The sequence below is a fragment of the Pongo abelii genome, chromosome 10, assembly GCF_028885655.2.
Source record: "Pongo abelii isolate AG06213 chromosome 10, NHGRI_mPonAbe1-v2.0_pri, whole genome shotgun sequence".
In the NCBI taxonomy this organism is placed as follows: domain Eukaryota; kingdom Metazoa; phylum Chordata; class Mammalia; order Primates; family Hominidae; genus Pongo; species Pongo abelii.
The window spans coordinates 105,298,997-105,319,555 of NC_071995.2; the positions used below are offsets into that span (position 1 = coordinate 105,298,997).

The 20,559-nt window shown below is 40.8% G+C and overlaps 1 protein-coding gene across 6 annotated transcripts in view; it reads left to right on the forward strand.

Annotated features, from left to right (window-relative positions):
• The window catches only part of RFX4 (regulatory factor X4), a 178,211-nt gene that overhangs the window by 29,302 nt on the left and 128,350 nt on the right, over positions 1–20,559 (forward strand). Inside the window, exon 2 of one of the 6 annotated variants that reach the window (XM_054527591.2) lies at positions 18,207–18,267. The exons of the other annotated variants lie outside the window; for them this stretch is intronic. Within the exon in view, the coding sequence (XP_054383566.1) occupies positions 18,235–18,267 (33 nt within the window). The 5' untranslated portion in view covers positions 18,207–18,234. The remainder of the gene's footprint in view (positions 1–18,206; positions 18,268–20,559) is intronic. 6 annotated transcript variants of the gene reach the window in all.

The window sequence follows — 20,559 nt, forward strand, 5'->3', positions numbered from 1 at the left end:
ATAGTAAGTCTTCCAGTCCATGAACACAGGATGTCTTTCCATTTATTTGGTGTTTTTAGTTTCTTTCAGCAACAACATTAATAGTTTTCAGTGTACAAGTGTTTTGCTTCCTTGGTTAAGTTTATTCCTAAGTATTTTATTCTTTCTGATGCTATTGTACATGAAATTTTCTTAATTTCCTTTTCAGATTGCTCATTCTTAGTGTATAGAAATGCAACTGATTATTGTGTGCTGATTTTGTGTCCTGCAACTTTGCTGAATTCATTTATTAGTTCTAACAGTACTTTTGTGTTTGGGTATGTGTTAAATCTTTGGGGTTTTCTACATATAAGATCATTTCGGACAGGCGTAGTGGCTTACACCTGTAATCCCAGCACTTTGGGAGGCCGAGGGAGGTGGATCACCTGAGGTCAGGAGTTCGAAACCAGTCTGGCCAATATGGCAAAACCCCATCTCTACCAAAAATACAAAAATTAGCTGGGCATGGTGGCAGGCACCTGTAATCCCAGGTACTTGGGAGGCTGAGGCACGAGAATAGCTTGAATCTGGGAGGCAGAGGGTGCAGTGAGCCAAGATTGCACCACTGCACTCCAGCCTGGGTGACAGAGTGAAACTACGTCTCAAAAAAAAAAAGATGATTTCATCTATGAAAAGAGATAAATTTACCTCCTTTTTATTAATTTGGAATGATTTTATTTTTTTTTCTTGCCAAATTGCTGTGGCTAGGACTTCCGGTACTATTTTGAATAGAAGTGGTGAATGCAGGCAACCTTGTCTTGTTCCTGATTCTAGAGAAAAAGCTTTCAGTCTTTCACCATCGTTAGCTGTTGTTTTTTTATGTATGACCTTTATTATGTTGAGGTAATGCTCTTCTGTTCTTAGTTTATTGAGTGCTTTTATAATAAAATCATGCTGAGTTTCGTCATATGCTTTTTCTGCATCAGTTGAGATGGTTATGTAGTTTTCCTTCCTTGAATGCAAGGATGGTCTGGCAAACAAAAATCAATCAATATAATGTATTTATTGATTTTGTATGCCAGACCATCCTTGCATTCAAGAAATATATCCCATTTGGTCATGATCTGTAATCCTTTTACTATGCTGCTGAATTCTGTTTGTTAGTATTTTGCTGAGGATTTTTGCATCAATATATTTTTTTTTAGATGGAGTCTCACTCTTTTGCCCAGGCTGGAGTGCAGTGGCATGATCTCAGCTCACTGCAACCCCCGCCTCCCAGGTTCAAGCGATTCTTCTGCCTCAGCCTCCCACACAGCTGGGATTACAGGCGCCCACCACCACACCCAGCCAATTTTTTGTGTTTTTAGTAGAGACGGGGTTTCACCATGTTGGCCAGGCTGGTCTCCAACTCCTGACCTCAGGTGATCCACCCTCCTTGGCCTCCCAAAGTGCTGGTATTATAGGTGTGAGCCACCATGCCTGGCCTGCATCAATATTTATAAGGGATATTAGTCTGTAGTTTTATTTTCTTGTAGTATCTTTGTCTGGCTTTCATATCATGATAATGCTGGCCTCATAGAATAAATTCGAATGTGTTCCCTCCTCTTTCATTATTTTGAAGGAGTTTGAGGATTGGAGTTCTGAACATTCTTGTATATCTTTTGGTGAACATGAGCACTTATTTTTCTTGGTATGTTCCCAGGAGTAGAATTGCTAGATCATAATGTATAGGTATATTTAGTTTTAGTAGATACTGCTGAAACAGTCTTCTAAAGTGGTTGTGCCAATTTAGAACCCCACTATCAATTTATAAAAGTTTCAGTGTTTCACTTCCTTGCCAACATTTGGGATAGCCATTCCTTCTAATATTAGCTATTTTCATGGGTGTATAGCGTATGTCATTTTGGTTGCATTTTTTTCTGATAAATAATGACTGTGGCATCTTATATGCTCATTAGACATTTGTATCTTTTGTGAATTACCTCCTCACGTCTTTTTTTTTTTTTTTTTTTTTTTAGTCGGAGTCTCACTCTGTCACCCAGGCTGGAGTGCAGTGGCATGATCTCAGCTCACTGCAACCTCTGCCTCCCAGGTTCAAGTGATTCTTCTGCCTCAGCCTCCCAAGTAGCTGGGACTACAGGCACACGCCACCATGCCCAACTAATTTTTGTATTTTTAGTAGAGACGGGGTTTCAGCATATTGGCCAGGCTGGTCTCGAACTCCTGATGTCATGATCCACCTGCCTTGGCCCCCCAAAGTGCTGGGATTACAGGCATGAGTCCCCGCGCCTGGCACTTCTTCACGTCTTTTGCCTGTGTGTGTGTTTTTGTTTTTGTTGTTGTTGTTGTTGTTGTTGTTTGTTGAGATGGAGTCTTGCTCTGTCGCCCAGGCTGGATTGCAGTGGCGCGATCTCGGCTCACTGCAAGCTCCGCCTCCTGGGTTCACGCCGTTCTCCTGCCTCAGCCTCCCGAGTAGCTGGGACTACAGCCACCCACCACCACGCCCAGCTAATTTTTTTGTATTTTTAGTAGAGACGGGGTTTCACCGTGTTAGCCAGGATGGTCTCGATCTCCTGACCTCGTGATCTGCCCGCCTCGGCCTCCCAAAGTGCTGGGATTACAGGCGTGAGCCACCACGCCTGGCCGCCTGTGTGTTTTTTAAAAATTATGTTGTTGGTTTTCTCCTTAAGGGTTTGTAAGAGTTGTTTTTATACCTTGAATAGGAGATATTAATATTTGTCAGGTAAAAGTATTACAAATATCTTCTCATGGTTTGTGGGTTGTTTTTATAGTCTCATAATAACTTTTATGAACACAAGTTTTTAATTCTAATAAAATTCAATTAATGTTTTTCTTTTATAGTTAGTGCTTTGGTATCCTATTAAGAAATTTTCGCTTACCTGAAGTTCATGAAGGTCTTTTTAACATACCATCTAGCAGCTTTACTATTTTACCTTTCATTTTTATATCAATAGTTCATCTGGAACTTTTGTGTATGGTGTGAAGGAGGAATCAAAGTTCTTTTTTCTTATTAATTTTCAACTGATAGAGCATGATTTCTTGAAAAGGTCACCCTTTATCCGCTGAGTTCCAGTGGTGCCTTCATCATAAATTGGCAGATTATATATATTTGGATCTGGGTCTGGACTTTTGTTCCAAACTGTTGGTCTTACTGTCTATTTTTGGGCTAATACTGCAGTCTTTATTACTGCACCTATACAATAAGTCGTGATATCTGGTGGCTTAAGACCTCTTGTTCTTCTTTACTTCTTCAGTATTGTTTTGGTTAATCTACATGCTTAACAATTCCATATTGATTTTAGAATTAGTTGTCATTTTTTCACATATGCAAAATACCTGCTAGGATTTCTGATGGAGACTGCATTGAATCTATAATAAATTTGGGAAGAACACCTTAACAACATCAAATTTCCAATAAATATATGTTGTATTAGGCCTCCATGTATTTGGATCATCTTTAATTTTTCCCAGCAGTGTTTTGTAGATTTCACTGTAGAGATTTTACACATCTTTCTTTAGACTTATTCCTAGATAATTGATGTTTTTCAATGCTAGTGTAAGTAGTAATATTTTAAAGTTTTTCCTAATTGTTAGTTGCTAGCATATGAAAATGCAATTATTTAGATAATAACTTCGTATTTAGCCACTTTGCTAAATGTGCTTATTAATTTAAAATTTGCATTTTTTAAACATTCTATGGACATCATCATGTCACCTGAGAATAATGACAGCTTTGCACCTTCCTTTATAATCTTTGTCTTTTTATTTCTTTTGTGTGCCTTATGCACTGGCTGGGATCTCTAGTGCAATTTTGAGGTAACGTGGTGATAGTGGACATCATAGCCTTTTTCCCAACCTAAGTGGTGAAAGCGTTTAGTGTTTCATCATTAGGTGCGATATTTGCTGTGGATTTTTGTGGATACTCATTATCAGGTTGAGAAAATTCCCTTCTATCCTTGGTTTTCTGAGAGTCTTTTCTTAAATGGGTGTTGAATTTTATCAAACACTTTTTCTACATCTGTTTTGATGATCATATATTTTTCTCCTTTATTCTATTAATGCTGTGAATTACATCGGTTGAGTTTTGAATGTTAAGCCAATCATGCATTCCTGTAATAAATCACACTTGGTCAGAAGTATTATCTTTTTTATATACTTCTGGGTGTGATTTTTATATATTTCAGGCTGTATTTTGTTAAGGATTTTGGCATCTATGTTCATGAGATTTGTGGCCTGTGATATTTCTTTTTTATGATGTTCTCATCAGGTTTTGGTGTCAAGATTATATAGGTCTCATGAAAAGGGGTAGGAAGTTTCCTATTTCTCTATTGTTTTGAAGAGTTTATTTAAGATTGGTATTCTTTATTTCTTAATTGTTCGGAAGAATTCAACAACTGGGTTTAGAATTTTCTTTGAGGGAAAGTTTTTAATGATGGATTCAATTTTCTGAATAGTTATTGGATTATTTATATTTATTTTTTTTTTACTTTTAGTAAATTGTTACCTTTAAGGAATTTGTTTCATCTAAATTTTCAAGTTTATTTACATGGTGTTCAAACTTTCCTTTTATTACTTTTGCCTTTACTTTTTTTGAGACGGAGTCTCATTCTTTCGCCCAGGCTGGAGTGCAGTGGTGTGATCTCAGCTCACTGTAACCTCTGCCTGCCAGACTCAAGCAATTCTCCTGCCTCAGCCTCCCGAGTAGCTGGGACTACAGGTGTGCGCCACCATGCCCGGCTAATTTTTGTATTTCTTTTTTTTTAAGTAGAGTTGGAGTTTCACCATGTTGGCCAGGTTGGTCTCGAACTCCTGGCCTTGTGATCTGCCCGCCTCAGCTTCCCAAAGTGCTGGGATTACAGGCATGAGCCACTGTGCCTGGCTACTTTTGTCATGTTTTTGACATCTATGTTGATGTTCTTTCATTATTGTTATTGGCAATTTATGTTTTCTCTGTTTTTCTTCATCAGTCTTGCCAGGGTTTATCAATTTTATTAGTCTTTTCAAAGGTCCAACTTTTGGCTTTGTTGTTTTTCTCAATTTATATCTTGTAAGAATTGCATTCATTTCTGCTCTTATCTTCCTTCCTTCTACTTTCTTTAAGTTTAATATGCTGTCTTTTTCCAGCTTTTGGGATAGGTGCTTAGATTATTGATTTTCAACCTTTTCTAAGATATACATTTAAAGTCATAAATTTTCCTCTAAGCATGGCTTAATTAATCCCAACATTTTTCTGATATCACACTTTCATTATTGTTCAGTTAAACATATTTTCAATTTTTTATTGTGATTTCTTCTTTTACTTATGGTTTATTTAGAAATCTGTTGCTTAATGTCCAAACATTCATAGATTTCCTAATTGTCTTTCTGCTGTTGATTTCTCTTTTAGTTCCACTGTGGCCAGAGAACACATTCTGTATTATTTCAAAATTTGAAATTGTTGAGACTTAGTGTCTGTCCCAACATATAGTCTATTTTGGTTAATGTCCATGCACACTTGAAAAGAATGCATATTTTGCATTTTGAATGTACATTTTGGGTTTGTTGTTGTTGTTTTTGGGACAAAGCCTCGCTCTGTCACGCAGGCTGGAGTGCAGTGATGCAATCTCAGCTCACTGTAGCCTCTGCCTCCCAGGTTCAAGAGATTCTCCTGCTTCAGCCTCCCAAGTAGCTGGGATTACAGGAGCCTGTTACCACGCCTGGCTAATTTTTGTATTTTTAGTAGAGATGGGGTTTCACCATGTTGGCCAGGCTGGTCTCGAACTTCTGAACTCAAATGATCCACCTGCCTCAGCCTCCCAAAGTGTTGAGATTACAGGTGTGAGCCACCACGCCCGGCTGAATGTACATTTTAAATGTCCCAACATATAGTGTATTTTGTTTAATGCCCATGTGCACTTGAGGAGAATGAGTATTTTCCATTTTGAATGTACATTTTGAATGTATACTGGATGGAGTGTTTTACAGATATCAGTTATGTGAAGTTAGTTAATTATGTTATTTAAATATTCCATATCCTTACTGTTTTATTGTTGCTATTGTTTGTTCTCTCATTTACTGTGACAGGTATGTTAATATCTCCAGCTCTGATTATAGTTATGGCTATCTATCTTTTTAGTTTTGTTAATTTTTACTTTATATATTTTGAAGTATTAATTTCTTAGAAATTTAGGATTGCTATGTCCTCTTATTGAAATGACTTTTTTATTATTGTTAAATATTTCTACCTTATCTCTAGTAAGAATTTTTGCTTTAAAGTCTATTTTGTCTGATATTAATACAGCTACGCCAGTTTTCTTTATACATGGGTTGCTGTGGTATATCTTTTTCATCTTTTTATTTTCAATCTTACTATATAATCTTACTATATTTAGTTTAGTAAAGTTTTTCACTATAGCTTTTTTGAAAAACAAAACCAAGTCTGATAATCTTTGAATTTAGACCATTTAAATTTAATATTGTTACTGACATTATTGAGTTTAAGTCAACAAACTTACTATTTATTTTTTATTTTCCCATCTGTCTTTACTCCTTTATTCTTACTTTTTAGCTTTTTGGGAAGGGATTAATAGAGTTTTAAAAAATATTTGATGTTTTCTTCTGCTAGCTTTTCAATTATACATTCTTTTAGAGTGGTACTATTAGGGATTACAATATGCATTTTTGCATTCTTCACTTATTATTAATACATCTACCTCACATTACTTCTTCCCCCACTTCAAGCGCAGTGAAAGAGCACTACCACATTTTAACCTCATTTTCCTCTTTCTCACCCTCTGAGCTCTGGTTTTAATGTATACATCTTGTACATATGTTACACACCCCACAAGACATAATTATTATTGTTTTAAGCAGTTAATATTTATTTTTATTTATTCACAAATTTACCCTTTCCAGGGTTCTTTCTCCGTGTCAGTAGTTTCATGCTTCCATCTGGAATCATTTTTTCTTTAACTCAGATAAATTCCTTGCAGATTTATTATCATACTGTGTAGTATACTGTAGATCATGAAACACATCTTTATTTCACATATATTTTTGAAGGATATTTTTGCTGGTGATAAAATTCTAGGTTGGTGAGACTTTTTTAATTTTAATTTTCCTTTCAACACTTTAAAGTTATCATTTCACTGTCTTCTGGGGTCCAAAAATGTCTATTGAAAAGTTAGTCATCAGATGTATTGTTACTCCTTTGAATGCAATGTGTCTTTTTGTCTCTGGCTGGTTTAAAAATTTTTTCATTGCCTTTGGTTTTCAGTAGTTTGACTATGATGTGCATAGATACGGCTTTCTTGTTTTTATTCTTCTTGGGGATCACTGAGCTTCTTGAATTTGTGTGTTGTCTTTCATCAAATTTGCAGATTCTTTGCCATTGTCTCTTCAAATATTTTGTCTTCCTCACTCTTCTCATCTGGAGCTGCAGTTACGTGAATATTAGACTTTTCGATTACACCTCATTTTTTTATGTTTTGCTCTGGTTTGTCCATCTTCATCTCTTTGTACCTCAGTTTTGTATTTTTTTAATTGACCTGCCTTTCAGTTCTAAATTCCCATTTTCTATCATATCTAGTCTTCTTTAAAGCCCATCCAAGTGATCTTAATTTCGGATATTATATTCTTCTGTGGTAGGTGGTCCAATTGATTCTTTTCTCATAGTTTCTAAATCTTGATTGATATTCTCCATTTTTTCATCTGTTTTGTCCATCATTTCCTCTAATTTGACCGTATTTTTCTCTATCTCCTCAAACATATTATCCATAGTTATTTTAAAGTTCCTGTCTGATAAGTCTAGTATCTGAATTATCTCTGGATCTATTTCTATTATCTGGCTATTTCTTGGATTTCAGGTATTTTTGGTCCTTTTGAGGTTTTTCAATAATACCTCATAGTTTTTTATCCAATGCTGGACATTATGGATGCAAAGTTGAAGAGCCTTTGGGTGAAGGATGTTAACTTTCTCCAACAATATTGGGGGAACCCGCCCCCAATATTTCAACATAGGTTCTTTCTGTTTTCCATAAGTGTTGGCTGACTGAGAAATAAAGAAAGACAGTACAAAGAAAGGAATTTTACAGCTGGGCCACCGGGAGCGACATCACATATTGGTAGGACCATGATGCCCGCCTGCGCCTCAAACCAGCAAGTTTTTTATTAAGGGTTTCAAAAGGGGAAGGGGTGTAAGAACAGAGAGTAGGTACAAAGATCACATGCTTCAAAGGGCAAAAAGAAGAACAAAGATCACATGCTTCTGAGGGAATAGGACAAAGGGCAAAAGCAGAACTACTGATAAGGGTCCAACAAAGATCACAAGGCAAAGGACAAAAGCAGAACTACTGATAAGGGTCTATGTTCAGCGGTGCATGTATTGTCTTGATAAACATCTTAAAAAACAGAAAACAGGGATCGAGAGCAGAGAACCGATCTGACCACAGATTTACCAGGGTGGAGTTTTTCCCCACCCTAGTAAGCCTGAGGGTACTGCAGGAGACCAGGGCATATCTCAGTCTTTATCTCAACCACATAAGACAGACACTCCCAGAGCGGCCATTTATAGACCTCCCCCCAGGAATGCATTCCTTTCCCAGGGTATTAATATTAATATTCCTTGCTAGGAAAAGAATTTAGTGATATCTTCCCTACTTGCACATCCATTTATAGGCTCTCTGCAAGAAGAAAAATATGGCTCTTTTTGCCCAACCCCACAGGCAGTCAGACCTTATGGTTGTCTTCCCTTGTTCCCTAAAAATCACTGTTATTCTTTCTTTTTCAAGGTGCACTGATTTCATATTGTTCAAACACACATGTTTTACAATCAATTTGCACAGTTGACAAATTATCACAGTGGTCCTGAGGTGACATACATCCTCAACTTACGAAGATAACAGGATTAAGAGATTAAAGTAAAGACAAGCATAAGAAATTATAAAAGCATTATTTGGGAACCAATAAATGTCCATGAAATCTTCACAATTTATGTTCCTCTGCCGCGGCTCCAGCCAGTTCCTCTGTTCGGGGTCCCTGACTTCCCGCAACACAACAAGTGTTGAGTTTTGTTCTAGCAGGCAGAGAGAGAGCTAGCAGATCTCCTTAATCTTGTCAAGCCTTGCTTAAGTCTAGTCTATTTCACTTTTGTCTGTACTACTAGGGTGTGGTTTTTATTCCTAAAGCCTGGCCTTTCTGGGTTCACCACTGAAAGCACTGGGTGTTTACCAACTTCCCTTTACTTTGACCCAGCTTGGACTCCAACCCTAACCAATTAATGATTGGCTCTTTAGTCTCTAAGCTGCTACTTTTCCCTCAGTTTCTTGGTTTCTCACTCTGCATGTATAGCTTAGGAGTGGCCTAAGGACTTGAGGGGTAATTTGAATACAAGTATGTTTGTCTCTTTCTTTAAAGTTCTCTTCTCTTTGGGATTTTGCTCCTTAGATATTAGCTACTCTGTCATCCCCAAACTCTCCTTAGCTCAATAGACTATACTCTTTGCTTGGGTTCTATTTCCCAGTGTAGCAATTCGGAAAGATCTTTCGGGAAAACGCCAAGGTGACTGTAGAGCTTACTTCTGGTGCTTCCTTTCTTTCAAGGCTTGTAGTTCCTTTAGTACCGTCTGCATTTATTGCTCTCCAATGTTTTCAAATAGCTATTTGTATATTTTATCTAGCTTTTACAATTTGGTGGGTGAGTTAATCTAGTGCAAGCTACTTTATCATGGAGGGAACTGGAAGTCTGATTATCAACAACTCTTAGACAAGGAAATTGAGACCTAGAGAAGTGAAGTAGCTTTCTAAGATTATACAAGAAGTCAATACCAGTGCTGGATCTAGAACATGGGCCACCTGACTCTTGTCCAAATAAAAGAATAAAGAAGTTTCAGTTCCCATTTTGCATTTATTTTCAAAACACAAAGATTATATTATAAAAAAAAGTCCCACAACTATAAAAGTTACGTGTACATGTATTTGGAAAAATATCTGAGGAAAGAAAAGAATTGCCTCTAATCCTACTATGTAGAGATAACCACTCTTGATGTTTTTGTGTTTCCTTCCAGTCTTTTTTCTTTCTAAGAATATATTGTTAAGCAAAATTGTATATATTTATAGTTAATATGTGTATATAGCTATCATTCATGGAGCAAGGAGAAGTGTTTTAATTCCATGATCTCATTTCTTTCTCACAATAGTCCAAAGAGGTGGCTTATGATTATGAGCTTTAGCTTACATATGTAGAAATTGAAGCTCAAGCATACTTGCATTCAAATTCCTCTCAAGTCCTTAGCCCACTCCAAACTGCATTTTTTTTTTTTTTTTTTGAGACAGTCTTGCTCTGTCGCCAGGCTGGAGTGCAGTGATCTCGGCTCACTGCAACCTCTGCCTCCTGGGTTCAAGCAGTTCTCCTGCCTCAGCCTCCTGAGTAGCTGGGACTACAGGCACATGCCACCACGTCCAGCTAATTTTTGTATTTTTAGTAGAGATGGGGTTTCACCATGTTGGCCAGGATGGTCTCGATCTCTTGACCTCGTGATCTGCTTGCCTCGGCCTCCCAAAGTGCTGAGATTACAGGCATGAGCCACTGCACCCGGCCAAAATTGCATTTTTTCTCCCTAGCAGATGTTAAGAATCTTGCCCAAAGTCACATAGGTGGTAAGTGGTAGAGTTGAGATTTGAACTCAGGTCTATATGTCTGCCTTTCAGCATTAGCCTTTTTTTTTTTTTTTTTTTTTTTTTTTTGAGATGGAATCTTGCTCTGTCACCCAGGCTGGAGTGCAGTGGTGTGATCTGGGCTCACTGCAAGCTCCGCCTCCTGGGTTCACGCCATTCTCCTGCCTCAGCCTCCCGAGTAGCTGGGCCTACAGGCGCCGGCCACCTCACCCGGCTAATTTTTTGTATTTTTAATAGAGACGGTTTCATGGTGGTCTCGATCTGACCTCGTGATCCGCCTGCCTTGGCCTCCCAAAGTGCTAGGATTACAGGCATGAGCCACCGCACCCAGCCCAGCATTAGTCTTTTATAGTGTTTTTTGCACTTGTCTGCCTCTCAGAAAGTAATGAACCCTCACGTTTCAAAGACTTGCCACTGGAGATTTCATAATTTGCCAGTAGGAACACCAAGAGTAGAGCTCATCACCCGTGCTTAGTGATTCATCTGGTGCGTCAATATTTGATTGTGCCTTGTCATCTCCTTTACTAGACTAGAAAGCCCCAAGAAGGCAGAAATGTTGTGTGGTTCACTGTTGTAACCCCGGTACTTGGCTCAAGACATGGGTGAAGTTTTAAAAGTTACTTACGAGGGAAAAAACCACTCTGCTTTAGCATGTTAAGAATGCTTTGGCCTGTGGTCCCAGCTACTCAGGAGGCTGAGTTGGAAGGATTGCTTGAGGTGGGGAGGTGGAGGTTGCAGTGAGCTAAGATCATGCCACTGCACACCAGCCTGGGTGACAGAGTGAGACCCCATCTCAAAAAAAAAAAAAAAATCCAACAGAATGCTTTTGATTGTAAGAGACAGAAACCCAATGGTTTAAATGATGTAGATATTTATTATTTTATTTAACCAAAGATGGGAAGGAGGAGGTTCCAGGGTTTATTCAACAGCTCAGCATCCTCCAGGGCCCAGGCTCTTTATGTCTTTCTGCTGAGTCCCCACATTGTTGGTATTTTGTCCCCATGTCAGTACCTCATAATCACAAGGCATCTGCTGCAGGTCCAGGCATCAGGTCCACATTTAAGACAGGAAAACGGAACAAGGGGAGGCGCTAATTACTTTTCTTCTTGTGTGTCTCTCTCTTTTATCAGAAAACAACAAAATCTTTCCCAGAAGCCCCCAATAGACTTATTTTACGTTATTTTTGTCCAGAACTCTATCATTTATAGCTGAAAGGAAGGATGAAAGAGGATTTGTCCAAAGAATAAGATTATGATAATTGGACTGACCACAGGTCAAATCTAGCCTGTGGGCTGTTTTTATACATCCCATGATCTAATTTTTTTTTCATTTTTATTTTATTTTATTTTACTTATTTTTTGAGATGGAGTCACGCTCTGTCACCAGGCTGGAGCGCAGTGTTGCGATCTTGGCTCACTGCAACCTCCGCCTCCCAGGTTCAAGCGATTCTCCTGCCTCAGCCTTCTGAGTAGCTGGGACTACAGGAGTGCGCCACCATGCCCAGCTACTTTTTGTATTTTTTTTTTAGTAGAGATGGGGTTTCACCATGTTGGCCAGGATGGTCTTGATCTCTTGTCCTCATGATTTGCCTGCCTCAGCCTCCCAAAGTGCTGGGATTACAGGCATGAGCCACTGTGCCTGGCCTTTTTTTTTTTTTTTTTTTTTTTTTTTTTTTTTTTCATTTTTAAAGAGTGTGTGTGGAGGGGGTGGGAGGGAAGAAGAAGAAAAGGAATAGACTGTATGTGGCCCACAGAGCCTAAAATATTTACTATCTGGCTCTTTGCAGAAAAAGTTTACCAACTCTTGGCTTAGAAAAATCATGGTTTACCTCTTGGGCTATCATAATATTGCCTTGGATAAAACTGGGGTTTGATTAGCAAGCAGGAAAAAATGAATGATTGGCTATGGCTGGCCTGCCATAGAGCGTATCTCTGGACCAGGCCAATTGAAAAAATGCCTTCTCAGGGTGTGATTTGAGACAGGTCAAGATTCTACCCACTGAGAGGACTTCTTTTACTGGCATAAGCATTTCAGTATCAGCACCAAGGACCTGGTCAAAATGAAAATGTGTTGCTCGGAATGGGAGACTATTAAGTTTGTTAGCCTAGAATAAAATAGTATGAGATTTTATGGATCATCTTGGCCCAACTCTCCTGTTTTACAGTTAAGGAAACTGAGGCTCAGAGAAGGGATGTGATTTTCCAGAGATCACACTCCTAGTTAGTGGCAGAATCAGGACTGTTACTGAGGTCTTCTGATATCTGTCAAATGCTCTGTTATGTCCCTTTAGCAACCCAGAAAAGACTGATTTAGTTGATTCGCTAGAGATTCAGTGAGTGTGAGGAAATGTGATATGGGACTGATATTTTTTGATGGAATGCAGTTGGAAAGAAAACCCTGGACCAGTGGGGTCAAGTCCTAAATGCCTGATGGGTGAAGAAACCGAGCAAGAGTGGATGGGTTATTTACCATAATTCAGGTCTCATGAATTCTCACTTCCAATCTAAACAATTGCATTTTTCCCCTAGCAGATGTTAGTGGATATGTATGCTTCTCATGACATACTCACCAACAAACAGGAGGATTGTGACTGTAAAATATTAAAAAGTCCGTGACTGTTGGAGCATCATATCCAGAGAGGAAAGCTCAGCAGTGTGGATTGGACAGAGTTGTATGGGTATAACAGAAGTTTCTGCAAAAATTGGGCCCAGAAGATTCCCTGAGCACCTACTACATGCTAGACTCCATGGAAATCCCAAAATTATATAAGGAAAGAAAGAGGAGGGAGCCAATATTAAAATATATTCAGCACCAGGCAGTATGCTGGGCATAATCACAACCATGATTTCTTTTAATCCTCTGGAGGGACAGTATTTTTTCTCCCCATTTTACAGATGAAGAAACTGAGATTCAGAGATTATGTGACTTATTCAATGTCATAGCAAGTAAGTGGTAGAGTTAAGACTTGAATTTAGAGCTATCTGATTTTATTTCTGGCTCTCTTTCGACTACATAAACTGTCTTTTCCATGGATCCCTGCTCTCAATGAATTTTCAATCTAGAAGAGAAGTTAAGGCACATACTTGAATATTAATAATGCAAGGCCACATGTAATCGACTTCATTCAAATGATATGAGTTGTACTTAAGACCTTGCCACACCAAGTGTGGTCCTGGCCTATAGCATAGATCTCCCTGGAAGCTTGTTAGGAATGCAGTATTTCAGGCCCATCCCAGACTCACTGAAACATGCTCTGAATTTTAGCAATACTTGCAGGTGATTTACTAATTATGCATGCTACAGTTTGGGAGAGGTCACAAGATTGGAAGGTGACTCTGGGGAAGGCATCTTGGAGGAGGTGACATTTGCCTTGGGCCTCAAAGGATCCATGTGGTTCCTGCAGTGATGGGAAAATGGCGGGAGGCAGAAAGCTACAAGACTGGTCTTGAACTTGGAGAGTTTTCCAGATTGGCTTGAGCAGAGAGGTTGAAGAATCATGGGAAACAGGGCTAGGAATGAGTTTGGGCCACATCACTGAGGGACCTGAATTCCAAACAAGGGGTCTAGAATTTGAGGTCTGAGGTGCCACTGAAGGAGCTGGCTGAGGAATGACAAATCAAAGTGGTGTCTTCAGATGGTTGGCGTGGAGGTTCTATGCAGGTGGATTTAAGCCAGGAAGACACATCAGGGCTGCTACCTACTCCAAGTTTGAGGCCTTAGACTAAGCTGGTGTTAGGGGGTTGGAAGAAATTGGAGAAACTTGGAGGACAGGATGGGTCCAAAGAGCAGGAACCCAGTGGGATTCTTTGGGATTCCTGTTTCCCTCTTCCAGAGACAGAATAAGTCAAATGTAACCAAGAGGTGCCCAAGTCCTCTAGCCTTCAGGTCACCATTTCCTTAATGTCTAAATGAAATGACTCTAAACTCCATCCCATATCCTAGGCAGGAGTCCAGAACCTTCCAATTCCCTCCACGAGGTATCAGACACACACATGCATGTGTGCATGTTTGTTGTGAATGTATGGAATGAGGTTCTTCCTCTCCTGAGACAGTCCATGCTGTGTCCCGTTCCCTCTGCCCTTTCACAGCTCCTAGCCACTGCCATTCTCTTGTCTTACCATGTTCCTCACTCTGAATGTACACTTCTTCCTTTACCCTCTCCTGTTACTGACTGTCCAGTGGGGACAGAGGATATCTATAGCATAGGGTAGGGAAAAGTTATAATTCAGTGGCATGATGGCATAGAAAATCTGGGGTCACAACTTAAGGTGACTCATCACTATTGTATTAAAATATCATCGCAGGCCAGACGCGGTGGCTCATGCCTGTAATCCCAGAATTTTTGTAGGCCGAGGCAGGCGGATCACTTGAGATCAGGAGTTCACAACCAGCCTGGCCAACATGGTGAAAGCCCATCTCTACTAAAAATAAAAAAATTTGTCAGGCATGGTGGCTGGCACCTGTAATCCCAGCTACTTGGGAGGCTGAGGCAGGAGGATCACGTGAACCTGGGAGGTGGAGAGGTTGCAGTGAGCTGAGACCACACCATTGCACTCCAGCCTAGGCAACAAGAGCGAAACTCCATTTCAGAAAAAAACAAAACACATCACACTTCAAGGCTACGTAAGTGAAAGTTACATCTCTCTCTCACTCCACTCACCTCACTCAGCATGTCTTAGTTGATTATCCAATTTGGTTTCTTATAACTTCATAAAAAGATTTCCAGAGAAGAGGAAATGTCATTAAACCTTATTTGAAATTCTTTACTAAAAAAGGCAGAAGGAACTGCTTGGCCTTATCTGTTGTGGAGAAAAGACTGTGGTGAGATGGAATGTCTCCAGGAGAAGAAGGAAGTTCAGGGTGGTCAGGAGCTGTTTTGTATTTCCATTGAGATGTAGGCCAAATGCCCTGCCAATAGCAGAAAGGCATTCAGGCAGCTCCTAGAGCTAGGGCAAGACTGAGAGTCCAGGACAGGATTCAACAGGAGAGACCTCCTGGGACACCTGCAAAGAATTGGATTGCCCCCATGGGGTGTCTGCTGCAGTTTTAGTGCTGGCTGGGAACCCAGGTTTCAAGACTGCTAGCTGGCTGGCACGGCCCCAGTGTTTAGGCTGTGATTTAAGATGACCTCCTTGGCCCTTCCCCTTCCTCACCTCCATGCCCACGGTGTCATCAAGGGCTGCCCATTCTGCCCGCAGTGTCAGTCTATCTGTCCTCTCTTCTCCAGCTTACCTTCCCCACTCCTCTGGGGAAGAAGGACGTACCGTTTCCTCTGGGCTTCGAGCACACTGCCAGGCCAGGGCCCCTCCACCCTCCATTTAGTCTCTCCATGGGGCCAAAACACTTGAGGGGAAGGCACTATGTCTGACTGTATCTCACCAGCACTTAACATAGTAGGGCCTGGTACATAGTAGGTGCTCAGTAAGCATATGGATATTAGGAAAACAAAATAGACCATAAAGCCTCCCTAGATTATGGGTGTTTATAATTTGCTTCCAGTTTTTGGTACTCCAGGACCATTTATCCATTTGAGCAGATTCTTCCTGTGGATGCCCCTCCCCTATAGGGTTTTTTAATTTGTTCATGCTTAAAAGTTAGAATAGTTTTGAATAGATAATACAGCCATATTGTCCAACAATCAAAATGCTTTAAAAGGTACTCATTGAGAAGTCTTGATCTCACCCCCATCTTCCCCCTGCAACCCCCTACCCCAGCTTCCTAGTAATAAACACTTTTGTTACTTATATATTCTTCAAGTATTTCCTCATGCAAATAAAAAATTCAAATATATGTTCCTTTTTTTTTTTTTTTTTTTTGAGACAGAGTCTCACTCTGTCACAGGCTGGAATGCAGTAGCACCATTTTGGCTCACTGCAGCCTCCACCTCCGAGGTTCAAGCGATTCTCCTGTCTCATCCTCCTGAGTAGCTAGGATTACAGGCATGCACCACCATGCCCAGCTAATTTTTGTGTTTTTGTAGAGGCAAGGTCTTGCCATGTTGGTTAGGCTGGTCTCGAACTCCTTACCTCAAGTGATCCACCGGCCTTGGCCTCCCAAAGTGCTGGGATTACAGGCATGAGCCACCATGCCCAGCCATTTGTTACTTTTTTAACACAAAAAAGTGGATACTATATGTACTGTGCTGTGACTTGCTTTTTTCACTTAATAATAAAAACCAGAGTGTTCCATATCAGTAAGAATATAGAAAGCGTCCTCATTCTTTTTTGGTTTTCATCTTTTAAAAAAAATACTTGCATAGTATCCCATTGTGAGGATGCATTCTAATTTAGTTACCCAGATGAACACCTGGGCTGTTTCCAAACTTTTGCTGCTACAAACAAGCTGCAACAAATAACCCTGTGTATGTATCGTTTCGGATGTGTCCAGGTATAGCTGTAGGATCAGTTCACAGACCTGGGGCTGCTGGATAAAGGGTACATGGGATTTCAGTAGATTCTGCCAAATGACCTTCCATACAGGGAAGCCCTAGGTCTTGTTTGTTTGTTTGTTTTGTTTTTGTTTTTGAGATAGGATCTTGCTCTGTCACCCAGGCTGGAGTGCAGTGGTGTAATCATGGCTCACTGCAGCCTCAGCCTCCCAGGCTCAGGTGATGGCTCCTACCTCAGCCTTCTGAATAGCTGGGAGTACAGGTGTGCACCACCATGCCTGGCTAATTTTTTTATAGAGATGGGGTTTTACCATGTTGCCAAGGCTGGTCAAACTCCTGAGCTCAAGCAATTTGCCCACCTTGGCCTCCCAAAGTGCTGAAATTACACGCATGAGCCACTATGCCCAATCTTTCCAGCTAATTTTTAAAATTTTTTGTAGAGACAGGGTCTCACTGTGACCCTCCTGCCTCAGCCTCCCAAAGTGCTGGGATTATAGGTGTGAGCCACTGTCTGGCCAGGAGGCATGGTTCGCTCTCCCCCTGCAAGGTCGGAGGGTGCCTGTTTCTCATAGCTTCACAGCAGAGTTGTGTGGTTGTGATTTGGATTTTTGCCAATCTGATAAGTAAGAAATGCCATCTTGGTGTAATTTCTATGTTTATTGATTAAAACTGATCATCTTTCCACCTTTTAAGAGCATTTGTATTTTTTCCATTAACTGTGTGTCATGCGCATTGCCTGTTTTTTCTTTTGGTTCTTGGTCTTTTTCCTGCTATTTTTTCGGGAGCTCTTTTCTATGGTGGGCAGATGAGACCATTGTCTGTGGAATGACTGCAGTTTTCCCGAGTGAGTCATTATCTTTGTACTCATGTTGTGGTTTTTTTTCCCTCACATAGAAATTTTGGATTTTTTATGTAGCAAAATTTATCAATCTTTTCTTTTATGGCTTTGTGATTTTGTATCAAAGTTAGACAGCCTCTTTCCCACTACAAGATTATGAAGGAATTCACCCAGAGGAGGCGAGAGGAAGCAGGTGTGGGCCCCTCGCAGCAAATGCTGCCAACATCACAGTTTTGTTTGGGATTTAGCCCCGTTCCCACGGGGAGAAGGGTTTGCTGCCAGAGGCTGATGCCCACTGCCAAAGGCCTGGGTGCCAGTCACCCTGCTCATCAGCTGGTGCCCTTTGCAGGGGCTGGAAAGGAGGTGAATGAGAGGAAATGAAACGTTTGGCAGCCCCATGTTCCCAACAGGTGAGTTCTGGCCAGGTGCAGCCAGGTCAGTATAATGAAAGGAAATAGAATTAGAACTTTGAAGTGAAATTTGAGACTCACATAAACTTGAACCTTTCCTGGGATTTGAAAAGAAGTAATTAATTTAGAAATGTGTTTCCTCAATATTAAACTCTGCCACACTGGCTCCAGGCAGGAAGTATTCTAGAATAGATTCCCAAATGTGAATTCATTTGACATGGAGGCAGAAAAGAAATGATGAGGCAGATAATAACTTCTCTAAAATCTTCAGTCCAGTACTATGAGTTTGAAGACAGAATGAGGCTTATAAATGTTTGGGTCTGGGGAGGTTTTGACATCAACTAGCCTGGGTCCTTGTCTTTGCTCTGCCACTCACTATGTGACCTCAGACAAATTCCTTCACTTCTCTGAGCCTTAGTTTCTTCCTCTGTAAACGGGGATAATACTAATCATTAGGCCTAACATTGATTAAGCACTAAGTACACTCAGGCACTGCATTTGATGTTTCACATGCGTTAAACTGTTCACTTTTTAGGGCAGCTGTGAAAACTAAATGCCATACCATGAAGAGCTTTGCACAGTGCCTGGCACAATATAAGTCCTCAATAAACATTCCCCAATAGTACTGCTGTTTGTATGCTTACTGAAATCAGATGGGAAGGCTCCACTTTTAATTGTGGTGTCATTTTATTCATCCACTCATTCCACAAGTGCTTCCTCCGACCCTACCACATGTGGGTGCTGGAGACACAATGGTGAGCAAGGTCTGCACCCTGCAGAGCTTACAAGATAACAAGGCAGACACAATGGTCAGTGCTGCAGACTGAATGTCTGTATCCCCCCAAATTCATATGTTGAAACTCTAACCCCCAATGTGATGGTATTTGGAGATGAGGCTCTGGGGAAGTGTTAGGTCATGAGGGCTCAGCCCTTGTGAATGGGATTAGTGTCTCCTTATAAAAGAGGCCCCAGAGAGCTCCCTCACCCCTTCTGCCATGTGTGAACACAGGGCGAGAAGACAGCTGTCTTTGAACCAGGAAGCAGACCCTCACCAGACACCAAATCACTGGTGCCTTCATCTTGAACTTCCAAGCCTCCGACACTGTGAGAAACCAATTTCTGTGTTTAAAAACCACTCAGTCTATGGTATTTTGTTACAGCGGCCTGAATGGATTAAAACGATCCATGGGCAGTGACCACACTCTGCCATGGGGACTTTGCTGGGGAGCAGTCAGGGTGCTGAGGGAGCACAGAGTGAATAACCCTGTCCCAGCTGCAGGGCTTGCCAAACCTCAGGCGCATGGTCCCTCTGGAGGAGCAATAACCATTATAGGAGCAGGGAACACTTAGATAGCAAGTTCTTTGAACCAGAAGTGGTTCAATTAATACTCACGATAGCTGTATGTGCTTGGTACTATTATTATCCCTATTTTACAGATAATGAAACTGAGGAACCAAAATGTTGTTCAAGATCACGTGGCTAATAAGTAGTGGAGCTGGGATTTGAGCCTGGAAATTTGGCCCCAGAGTTTATATCAGGAGGTAGATGCAGAGAGGAGAGCAGAGATGCTCACCACTGCAAACTGGACTGAGACCTCTGCACCATGTTAGGAATCATAACTGCAAAGTGGGAGAAGAACAGAGTGGCAAGAAGACCAGGAGCTGGGGCAGCATCTTGGCAGGAGTTTTTTTTAAAGCAGACCGCTGCTCTCCAGCCTTGGCAGGACCAGCAGGGGGGCACCGCAGGTGTGCCTGCGAATGGTTCCAGGAATCCCGCTGGCCTAAAATGATACTTTACAGGATGAATCTTGTTTGGTTCAAGGCATTTCTCCCAGTGAAAATGAAAAGGCATTTGGCAGGACCAGTTCCTAAAGTCTCTATCAACTTTGGCTATTTCCATTTACCTAAAATGTGTTCTCCTACTCTCTACTCTCTTCTCCTAGGTAAGGTTGCTCCTCCTCCTCAGATCTGCAAGCCAGGCTCACACCCCACATTTGGTGCTGCTATAGCATCCTGGACCTGCATTTCACAGCTCTTGCCTAGGACTTACTTTTAAAGTTTGGGGTTTCTTTTCGGTTTGTTTTAATTTTACTTTACTTTTGAAATGGGGTCTTGCCATGTTGCCCAGGCTGGTCTCGAGCTCCTGGGCTTAAGTGATCCTCCCAGCTCAGCCTCCTGAGTAGCTGGGACTACAGGTGCATGCCACCATACCTGGCTTGGACTTACATTTAATTGGCTGATAATTTATGGCCTCAAGAGAGCAGTGACTATGTCTGTTTTTTCTTACCCTTT